This window comes from Pneumocystis carinii (assembly GCF_001477545.1).
Source record: "Pneumocystis carinii B80 chromosome Unknown supercont1.14, whole genome shotgun sequence".
NCBI classification, from domain to species: domain Eukaryota; kingdom Fungi; phylum Ascomycota; class Pneumocystomycetes; order Pneumocystales; family Pneumocystaceae; genus Pneumocystis; species Pneumocystis carinii.
The window spans coordinates 67,523-77,895 of NW_017264726.1; the positions used below are offsets into that span (position 1 = coordinate 67,523).

At 27.3% G+C, this 10,373-nt stretch overlaps 8 protein-coding genes across 8 annotated transcripts; 5 read left to right on the forward strand and 3 right to left on the reverse strand.

Annotated features, from left to right (window-relative positions):
• Positions 1-444: 444 nt before the first annotated feature.
• On the reverse strand, positions 445-1,292 carry T552_03000 (hypothetical protein). Its single transcript, XM_018371520.1, has 4 exons — positions 1,210-1,292; positions 863-956; positions 786-815; positions 445-744 (listed from the first exon to the last, which is right to left on the reverse strand). The coding sequence occupies exons 1-4, from the start codon at positions 1,249-1,251 to the stop codon at positions 491-493; spliced, it is 420 nt and encodes a 139-aa protein (XP_018224650.1). The 5' UTR covers positions 1,252-1,292; the 3' UTR covers positions 445-490.
• Positions 1,293-1,351: 59 nt separating this feature from the next.
• On the forward strand, positions 1,352-1,645 carry T552_03001 (hypothetical protein; the record flags this gene model as incomplete). The annotated part of the gene is made up of 3 exons (XM_018371521.1): positions 1,352-1,454; positions 1,494-1,522; positions 1,565-1,645. 3 exons carry the CDS (start codon positions 1,352-1,354, stop codon positions 1,643-1,645), a joined length of 213 nt encoding a protein of 70 aa, XP_018224651.1.
• Positions 1,646-1,776: 131 nt separating this feature from the next.
• T552_03002 (hypothetical protein) lies at positions 1,777-2,013 on the forward strand (the record flags this gene model as incomplete). Its single annotated transcript, XM_018371522.1, has 2 exons — positions 1,777-1,805; positions 1,848-2,013. 2 exons carry the CDS (start codon positions 1,777-1,779, stop codon positions 2,011-2,013), a joined length of 195 nt encoding a protein of 64 aa, XP_018224652.1.
• A 730-nt stretch (positions 2,014-2,743) lies between these two features.
• Positions 2,744-3,159, forward strand: T552_03003 (hypothetical protein; the record flags this gene model as incomplete). The annotated part of the gene is made up of 2 exons (XM_018371523.1): positions 2,744-2,878; positions 3,061-3,159. 2 exons carry the CDS (start codon positions 2,744-2,746, stop codon positions 3,157-3,159), a joined length of 234 nt encoding a protein of 77 aa, XP_018224653.1.
• A 568-nt stretch (positions 3,160-3,727) lies between these two features.
• On the forward strand, positions 3,728-5,162 carry T552_03004 (26S proteasome non-ATPase regulatory subunit 14). Its single transcript, XM_018371524.1, has 8 exons — positions 3,728-3,840; positions 3,891-3,963; positions 4,011-4,090; positions 4,141-4,238; positions 4,290-4,440; positions 4,487-4,607; positions 4,659-4,893; positions 4,978-5,162. Exons 1-8 carry the CDS (start codon positions 3,769-3,771, stop codon positions 5,114-5,116), a joined length of 969 nt encoding a protein of 322 aa, XP_018224654.1. The 5' UTR covers positions 3,728-3,768; the 3' UTR covers positions 5,117-5,162.
• A 12-nt stretch (positions 5,163-5,174) lies between these two features.
• On the reverse strand, positions 5,175-5,836 carry T552_03005 (hypothetical protein; the record flags this gene model as incomplete). Its single annotated transcript, XM_018371525.1, has 4 exons — positions 5,812-5,836; positions 5,668-5,768; positions 5,520-5,627; positions 5,175-5,477 (listed from the first exon to the last, which is right to left on the reverse strand). Exons 2-4 carry the CDS (start codon positions 5,749-5,751, stop codon positions 5,175-5,177), a joined length of 495 nt encoding a protein of 164 aa, XP_018224655.1. The 5' UTR covers positions 5,752-5,768; positions 5,812-5,836.
• A 405-nt stretch (positions 5,837-6,241) lies between these two features.
• Positions 6,242-8,197, forward strand: T552_03006 (phenylalanine-tRNA ligase, alpha subunit). Its single transcript, XM_018371526.1, has 8 exons — positions 6,242-6,439; positions 6,487-6,630; positions 6,678-6,767; positions 6,813-6,928; positions 6,971-7,063; positions 7,115-7,243; positions 7,289-7,809; positions 7,848-8,197. The coding sequence occupies exons 1-8, from the start codon at positions 6,287-6,289 to the stop codon at positions 7,961-7,963; spliced, it is 1,362 nt and encodes a 453-aa protein (XP_018224656.1). The 5' UTR covers positions 6,242-6,286; the 3' UTR covers positions 7,964-8,197.
• A 320-nt stretch (positions 8,198-8,517) lies between these two features.
• On the reverse strand, positions 8,518-10,305 carry T552_03007 (hypothetical protein). The gene is made up of 7 exons (XM_018371527.1): positions 9,741-10,305; positions 9,472-9,693; positions 9,330-9,431; positions 9,133-9,289; positions 8,912-9,090; positions 8,699-8,868; positions 8,518-8,655 (listed from the first exon to the last, which is right to left on the reverse strand). Exons 1-7 carry the CDS (start codon positions 10,257-10,259, stop codon positions 8,613-8,615), a joined length of 1,392 nt encoding a protein of 463 aa, XP_018224657.1. The 5' UTR covers positions 10,260-10,305; the 3' UTR covers positions 8,518-8,612.
• Between the last annotated feature and the right edge of the window lie 68 nt (positions 10,306-10,373).

The following is a 10,373-nucleotide window of genomic DNA, read 5'->3' on the forward strand; positions in this document are numbered from 1 at the left end:
GGTTTTAAATATTTAAAAGTATTGTAATATGTATTGCTTATTAAATCAACCCTCTATGCAATCAGCTAAATAGAGGGAGAGCGGTTTAATAAAAGCATAGGGGGAGGAAATAAAGGGTTTGTTTGATAAGGGTTATACGAGGGTTAAACGAGGGTTATATGAGGGTTATATGAGGGTTACAAGGGTTATAAAGGGTTGTAAAGGGTTATAAAGGGTTAGAAAAGGGTTAAATAAGGTTTAGAAGAATGTATATTATATTAAACATAATATTTAATATAATACTTAAACAGAAGAACCAAGTAAAGTCCAGAAAAATGGTTTTATGTTGTTTAAATATGTTCCAAATTTAAAACAAGTGTAAAATCCAGTTTAGGGTTATGAGCGAGTTAAGGGTTAGGGTTATTATAATATTGATTCATTAATCTTTGTAACCTTGAATTAGTCGATATTATTAGGGTATCATTTATTAATAGGAGTTGCCATGACAACCTCATCCAAGCATGAAGAGATGATTACGAATAGCAGTAAAATGAAGTATAATTTTATCAAGTTGTTTTTGTAAAAGATCTTTCTGAATTTGAAGAGAATGTTTTTTTTGACCTATTTCTTGTAATTGTTTTTGCAATTGAGTTAATTGAGTGAGTTGTTGTTGTTCAGTTTCGTAAAGACTAGGCAATGTATCGATTAATAGATCGATTTGTTTTATCTTTTCAATAAGATTTATTGATAATTTATGCTGAGTTTCTGTATAATTTAATAAAAGATAGTATGGAAGAGTATTGTACCGATGAATTTGTCCGTATCTTCAGGATGAACTAAATATATTAATAAAAATGTAAAATAATATATAAAAAAAAGATACCAGATGGATCAGAAGCTTTAGTTTGACCATTTAAAGGCACAAAATCATGTGCTGTATTAAGATATTCAAGAATTGTATAAAATTGAGTAGCCAACTTGAATATATTAGCTATACGTTTGAAGGGGATAAATATTGATATAAACGATATAAATAATCAAAAATGATGTATATGAATGATTTTTAAACATGCATTTAACGTTTTGTTGGCATATTTTTAATGTATCTTTGAAATACACAGAATATATACGGAATATATGCGGAATATATGCGGAATATATGCGTAGTATATGCGTATTATATGCATGAACTGTATAGCATCTCTATACTGTATCGATAGAATTTATTACCTCATTAATAGCGTCTTGAAGTTGAGTACAGGGACAAGTCATAATTTTAAAAATGAATCAACTTGAATAAAATATAAATAAATAAATAACTTATTTTTTTTGATTATTTTTAGCTCTTTGTTAGATCTCAGTGTATTTATATATGCCTCAGTTAGAAAGATATTTTGGTCCGTATCGATTTTTGAGCGTCCGTTGGAGCCCTCTTCGATCATACCAGGAAGCAAGTATACGAGCCTATTTAGAAGGTATTATGAAGAGAAAAAGAAAGATTTACATATATTAAGTTATAGGAAATGATAAAACAATTAATTACGTTTTTTTTCGCATCAAAATAGGTGAATAATAGGACTTTTAGCTTATTTTTTCCAATTTAATTGAAAGAATTAAACCTGTTGATCCAGATATGGCTCAGATGCTTATTATTGGATATAGATGAGATTTAGTTTAGAGGATATTTGATAAGAATCTTTTTTTATACCCAGAAAAGGGTTTTTTTCCGGGAAAAATAGGCCGTATTTAAGGAAATTGATATAGATTAGATAATTGATATAGAAATGGCAAGAAAGAATGGATAGGGATTCTCTTACACTACAATTGTATCGGTCTATACATTGATATCTTATGAAAGATTGAAAAAGATTTGATCTAAATCTATTTAAACATATTTTAATTGATGAAGTTCATTATGCAGCAATTGTTAGTTATATTTGTATCTTAAGGCATTTTTCAGCATTAAATTCAGATATTAGAATCATTGTGATTGGTATATCTGCTACGATTTTTCGTTTAAATGGATTTAATTAGACGTTACTATTAACCATATCGTTTATCGTCGATAAAGAAAAGGCTTAAATGAGAATCCTATTTTAAGTATGAATAGTGATCTAATAGATCTAATTAATGAAAAATGGTATTGATATTGATTTTTATTGATTAAACTTAGATCTTAGGGTTTATAATGTTTCGTTTACAATGGTTAACAGTCAATTGATTTATCTAAGGTTAAGGATAATCAATTCTGGGATTTCAGAAGGAAAACTTTATCATTTATTGTTAATACATGGCCTACAAACAATATTTGTGTTTGCACATGGATGAAAAAAGCATATATGTTTACTTTGATGCTGTAAAAATGATTCACATGTTAGCATTTTGTAAATCAACTCTTGTATTTTGTATTTCAATCACGTATTAAATAGATGTGGCAAATATATTTCGTTCTTATGGTATAGATAGTAGGATTGTTACTCTGAAAACTCCAAAATCAAAAACAAGAATATCCCTTACTAATTAATTGTGATAAGCCTATAGATATAAATAAAATGATTGCTTAATATGAATTCTAAGTATTTTAACAGAAGGTTCTTCATAAAATATGAGTTGAAAAATTGAATTAATTTCATTTAGGAACAAATATTCCAAACATTAATTGCATATTATTGGCTTGTCCGACAAAGTCCTATAATCTTTTTATACAAATGATTGGCAAAGGGATGCAATTGTTTCCTGAAAAGATGATTACAGCGTAATTGACATGGTTGGAAATATTACTAATGAAATAATCACTGTACCAACATTGTTTGATCTCGGTCCTAATGAAATTTCACATGAAGTTTCTCTTAATGAGTTAAAGCATATTCATAATGATAAGAAAAAAGAGATCAATCTAGTAAGAATCTAAAGAAATCTGATATTTCGTGTATATCATCAAATATCGAGCATAATACCTTTCTATGGATTTATTAAAGTATATAAAGAAAATGGTAAATACCTTTTAATTTTTATATCAAATTAAACGATCTAGATATCTACTATATATCTAAAACTCTTAAAATTCTAAATTTAACATAGAAATCAAATGCTTTTTATAAAAAACCATGTCTTATTTTTTCAAATCTAGTATCTCTCAAACACACTATATCAGCAGCAGATACTTATGCAAAAAAATAAATACTCTCGAAGACTACTTCATAAGAATACAAACTAGAGGTGATTTCCTGTTATATCTTAACAAATTGATTTTTTTACGCAAATGATATCCATTAATGACTCAAAATATTAACAATATTCTAAAGATTATACATGGAACTTGATAAAAAAACCTAGATATGAATCAAAAGATAAATAAAATGACCAAATCTTTCTGGAAATATAAAAAAATTATCACAATTCACTTCAGTTAAAATATATACTCAATGACAAAATTTTGATTATCTCAAAACATAAAAATCTAAACATATAAGCATACAAATAAGGTGAGACTTTAAATTCTTTACTAGAAAAATACATATCTATTAATTTATTTCTATAGACATATATCTATCACATATATATCAATCACATCTATCACATATATATCACATATATAATTGGTTTATTTCTACTAACTTAAAAAAATATTTTTCATAATATTATTTAAAAGATATTATGAATTATATTTAATATTTCTTTATAATTTATCAGTATATATTGATGTTAACTTCATTTTTTACATATTAAGGGCAGACTGAGTTTTACTAGCTTCAACTTCGATCGACCGGAAAAATATTGATAAAGCAAATGGAGAGGTTAAGACAGTTTCTACAGGGATCTGGAGGTCTTGGAATAGGGACAGGAATGCAGAATGGAGTGGTATCTTTATTTTTATTTTTTTTTTGAAAAAATTTGACCTATTTTATCAGGATTTAGCACAAATTGATAATTCAGAAACAGTATATATTTCATCATTGGCGCTTTTAAAGATGTTAAAACATGGTAAAATGATTAAGACGATGTTCTATCTATTAATTTTTATCGGGAAGGACGTGCGGGAGTTCCTATGGAAGTAATGGGATTGATGCTTGGAGAATTTGTAGATGAATATACAATTCATGTGGTGGATGTAAGAAAAAGGGTTTTAATAGTATTTTAAGGAGGTTCTAATTATATGAGGTATTTGCTATGCCTCAGTCTGGAACAGGAGTGTCAGTTGAAGCAGTAGATCCGGTATTTCAGCAAAAAATGATGGAAATGCTTAAACAAACAGGCCGGTATGTATTGATAATATATACATATAATTATCTGGATTAAACTATGTTTAGTCCGAATAATGTAGTAGGATGGTATCATTCACATCCAGGATTTGGTTGTTGGTTATCATCGGTTGATATTAATACACAACAATCGTTTGAACAGCTTACATCTCGTGCGGTAGCAGTAGTTGTAGATCCTATTCAATCAGTTAAGGGGAAAGTAAGTGAAAATCTATGTTTTATACTTTTTATCATTGATAATTAAGGTTGTTATTGATGCATTTCGATTAATAAATCCATCAATGCTTATGATGGGTCAAGAACCTAGACAAACGACTAGCAATATCGGATATCTTAATAAGCCTTCTATACAATCTTTAATCCATGGTTTTTTTTTTTTCTAGTTTTATTTTTTTAATTTTTATAACATTTATTTAGGCGTTAATAGACATTATTATTCTATTGCTATTAATTATAGAAAAACAGCGTTAGAAGAAACAATGTTGCTAAATCTTCATAAACAAACTTGGTCAAGCGGTCTTATATTAGAAGATTTTGAAATTCACGACAAAAAGAATCAAGAATCCGTAGAAAGTATGTTAAAATTGTCGGAAAATTATACAAAAAGAGTAGAAGAAGAGACCAGAATGACTGCATCTTCACTTAAAACAAGGTAAGGCGTTTTATACATATACATAGATATATATATTTATATATTTATGTATATATGTATACATAATTATTTATCATCTTGTAGATACATTGGAAAACATGATCCACGTAAACATTTACAAAATAAAATAGAGGCTGTAATGGCTGATAATATCACACAAATGTTGGCAACAACTTATCATATTACTGCCATATCAAAAAACGAAAAAGAAACAGGATCTTAAAAAATCAAGACTTATTTAAAATTCAATTTGTAAACATATGCTTAATGCCTAACGATTTTTATATGATTCGTTTAACTTCAAAAAACTTTCTTAGAAAATACACCTGAAAAAGCACAAGACAAATAAGAATAATTATCTGAAAAATATTCCAATTCTGAACACGAGAATTTGTATTTTCTGCTATACTTCTATGTACTTTTTCACGTGCCTTCAAATATTCCTGCTCATCTTTTATCTCCATCAAAACTTCATTAAGAAATACAACTTCATTATTGAAACTAGACGCATCTTCCGAAATACGTGTATTCTTCACATGATGGACATTAAAAAACAGCTCAATGTCTATATTACTATGCTCCTTCTACTGAAATATTAATATGTTATTTTTATACATAAAAATAACATTTAAAAAGCAATATTTATACTTCCCACTAATATCTGCTGTAAAGGAATACTCATTATATGATAAATCATGGTCTGACGTCATTGTCTTTTCCTCTGGATCCCAGACCTACTACTTAATCATTTTTCTAAAAAAATACAAAAAATACATCAAAAGAAACAAATAACATCTCTTCTCCTTGTTGAGTACTTGATACTTGGTAGTTGATGGTTAATTTCTCATTTTTTTTCATTTTTTCATAAAAACACTCTAAAAACATAAACTTCTTTTTTATACATAAAATGGGTTAAACCATGGTTTCCATATTTCAAAATAATACTATATTCCAGGGAAAATGGCAATAAAGGAAATATAATTAGCAATATCTTTTTAATATAGGAAAACTTCATTTTTACAACTTAAGGTCTGCGGCAAAATATCGGGGGGACATTGTGTATATATAAGCCATGGGAGGAGGCATTTGTATTGAATATGTCTAAATTATGGAGTTATTATAGGGTGTTATTGTATTTATTAAATACAATAAAAATTGGGAGTCTTTACTATATTTTTAGGAGGGTATAAGGACTTAAAAATTTCAACGTCGATAAGATTTTTGGAGTGAATTGAATTATTAAAATTGGGGTATTTCTTGATATTTTTGAAGAAAAACACCTAGAATATTGAATTGGCCGTATTGTATATGTATAATGTCATTTTTTCAGCGTTTAAATTGGGGTTAAAACGGGTTTTTTTTGGGTATTTTAGGACTTAATATTTTTTTTAAAATGGAGGGTCTAGATAGGCTTAAAACAATGATTTTAAACGTCCTTAATACGGGGGATATTGAGGATACTCTTATGCTTCGTTTAAACGGCGAAAAAGAAGCAATTGACCAGCAAAAAATTCAAGCATGCCTAAATTCTCTTATGACCAGAGAGGTAGTTTTAGTTTTCAAGAAAAATACATGTATTTATGTATGAATAAGATGGTTACATATGAGATTATTGAAAAAGAATGTTTTTTTTTGACAGAAGAGGCAAAAGATATTGTCTTGAATGGAAGTTATGAAGCAAGAATTTTTAATTTAATTTGTTCATCAATCAATGGATTAACACTTAAGGAGCTTCAGGTAGAGAGGTTATGTTTTTATGATAAATGATATTAAATGTTTTGAAGTCTAAGATAGGACCGTCAGTAGAACATGGATTGAAACAAGTTTTTAAAAACAAATGGGTTAGAAAAATTGGAGATAATCTTGTTAAAAATGTATATTTAATAGTTTTTAATTTCTGAATATTTTAAATATCCTAGGTTGATTTTATTGTCGATGAAGTTGCTCATAATTTAAAAATAATACAAGAAAATGGAACGCATTCTGATTCTAATGTTATTATAGAACTTCGAAAACGTAAACTTTTAGGAAAAAAGTTGATTTCATAAGTCTTTTTATTTTTTCTTATATTGAATAGTAAACAAATATCATTTTCAGTAAAAAAAGGACCTAAATTTTCACTTTCTATTAAAGAACAAATAACAGATCTTACTGTAGCAATTCTGCAATCGTAATATTCTAATATTTAAAAACAATTGATCAATTGATTAACTATTGCTAGAAAATTGTATGAGTCTATGGAATTTAAACCATATAATTTTGATGCTAAAGGTTCTAATATTCCATCTGGATCATTGCATCCACTTTTAAAAATGAGGGAAGAATTTAGATTAATATTTCTTGAATTAGGGTATATATAAAAGCTTTTATAATTATGACTTCTTATTATTTCTAGATTTGAAGAAATGCCAACTAATAAATTTGTTGAATCATGTTTTTGGAATTTTGATTCACTTTTTGTACCTCAACAACATCCTGCTCGGGATTTACAAGATACATTTTATATCAAAACACCTAGTTTATCCAAACCTATTCAGGAAAAACAATATGTTGAAGCTGTTCGTCATGTACATGAAAAGGGCGATTTTGGATCTATTGGTTATCGATATCCTTGGTCTTTAGAAGAATCCAGAAGGCTTGTATTACGTACTCATACAACTTCTATATCTGCAGCTATGCTTTATAAACTAGCAAATCAAGAAGGAGGATTTAGACCTGCAAAATATTTCTCAATAGATCGTGTTTTTCGAAATGAAACGGTTGATTCAACACATTTGGCTGAATTTCATCAAGTGGAGGGTGTTATTGCTGATTATAATTTAACTCTTGGTGATCTTATTGGTTTTATGGATATATTTTATAGTAAAATGGGTGTAAAAAACTTAAAGTTTAAACCTACATATAATCCTTATACAGGTATTTTCAATTATTATATCAATTTAGCTAATTTTTAGAACCATCTCTTGAAATATATTCATACCATGAAGGTCTAAAACGCTGGGTTGAAATTGGAAATAGTGGATTGTTTCGACCAGAGGAAATTCTATATAAAAAAATAGTTTATAACTAACTTTTTTTTAGATGTTAGAACCTATGGGACTTCCAAAAGATGTTAGAGTTTATGGTTGGGGTCTTAGTTTGGAACGACCAACTATGATTAAGTATAAACTTAACAATATTAGAGATCTTCTTGGCCATAAAGTTGATTTAGATAAGATTCAAGCGAGTCCTGCAGTAAGATTAAGTCAAGGAATTATTTAAATATAACGAGATTAATAACTTGGTGTCAATATAATTAAATTTTTAACTTATTAAAAAAAAAATTAGCCTTGATTGTTAATATTGTTAATTTAATATTTACAAAAAATACCAAAAAAACAAACATAAAGTCTATATATGAATATTTCTGGATTTAAATTTTTAATAATCATAATGTTTTTATATGTTGATAGGTAAATATGTAAAATTCGATTTATTCATAAAGATAATTTTTATAATTATTGATTTAGATTCATATTTTTTTAAATACATAGTCTTATTTAATATTATAGATATTTAAAGAAATACTAGCAATTTAGATATTTTCTTAGAATTAATATTTATTAAAATATCAGATATTATAAATGTTTTTTAGTATTCTGTTTCTTTTTAATGTTTTATTTACATGATTGTAACCAATTAGAAGATAATTAATATATATTTAAATGCTTTTGACATGTCTAAGTATGTTCTGAAGGTTTTGGAATCCCTTCAAATATTAAACTAAAAAAATTAAAAAGTTTTAAAAAATTATGATCATTATAACCTATTTATACTTGTCTTCATAGCTGACATCTGTTCTCGTTCTCTTTGTTTTTCTTGATTTAATATTTCCTCTCCATGATCTTTTAAATATTGCTGATATTCTGCATACACATGCTGGGCTCTTTCTCTCTGTTGATCAGTTATTAACTGAGGAACTTGATAAGGACGTTTCTAATAAAATAAGTCATATAAAACTAAAATAAATGTTATTTACAGTTGTTCCATTTAATAAGAATGAGACCCATGAGCTAGAATTTTTATTTTGCTCTTCCCATTCTTTTTTCATATTATCTTTTAACATTTTTTCTCTAAGTGCCCATTCAGTAGGAATATGTTTTCCTTTATAAGATGCTATGACAGGACGAACATCTGATACTTCCATGGATGCAATATCTATCAAAAATTAGCCATATAATAAAGTAATATATCAACAACATTCTAAAAATGGAATTAATGAAATCAATTCTTTGTCATTAAGATCTCCTTTCCATGGCTCCATGGGAATAGCATTATCCGGTTGAAAAGAATAAGAATCTGGATTAACATCAAGCATAATAATTTTATCTAATGGTCTATTCATATAACTTAAATCCTGTAATTATTAGATTTTTTTTTAGAAATTTAGATTTTACCTTTACAAGCTTTCCATTAACATATTTTGTAGCCTCTCTGAATAGACTTGCACTAAGTGAACTTCTATATGGATCTAATTTTTGTATAATTGGTATAGCAGTCTAGTAATATTAGAATAAATATAAAAATCATAAAATATACAGCAGCATATTGTGTGGTAAATATAACAATCTCATAATATTGACTAAGATAAGATAAAAAGTAATCCAGACCAGGCCTTTTTGCAATTCTCCATCCATGTTCACGAGACCATTCTGAATGAATAAGCAAATCATCTAAATCAAGAACTAAAGTGAATCGTCGTTGATAAGGCTCAGGAAGAGGATCAGGAAGAAGCTTATCAAACGCCGGCTCATTGTAATACTGAAAATATCAATATACCAAATATATAATGGAATTTATCAACGAACATTAAATAAAGAGGATGTTCTTTGTTTTAATCTCCCAAAAAAAGTAGACGTCTCTTTCTCCCCTGCATTCAAAGATTGTTTAATTTCCTCATCTGTCCATTTACGTCCCATATAACATGCTCCTCCTAACCCCATTACTATAAAACTCCATGCTGTATATGACGCTAATTTTTCACGTCTCAAATCTGCTGTAGATTTATATTCTTTCTTCTTCTTAGATTCTTTATTTCTAAGTATTAGCATCATTTTGTCCTTTATTTTCATTATTTTTGATGAATTAGATATATTTTCATCAAATCTTTCATCTCTTAAATCTATATCTTTTAAAACATTCATATTAACAGAATCCACATGAATTCCTCTAGAATGTAAAGATGTCCATTTGTATTTTAGATCATTTAAAATTGTGCCTTTTAATTTAAAAATTATATAGTTTGTTAAAGTATATGGAAAAAACCCATTTAATAGCCGATTTAACCCATTTTTTCGGCAAATAGATAAACCTTGATGCCTCCACATTGTTTAAAACCCTTTTAACAAGATTCTAATAATATTTCCAAACAAATATTTGTTTTTAATCTCTTTAAAATAGTACTTTTAAATTTATAAGATCCAAATCAAAAAAATACAGTC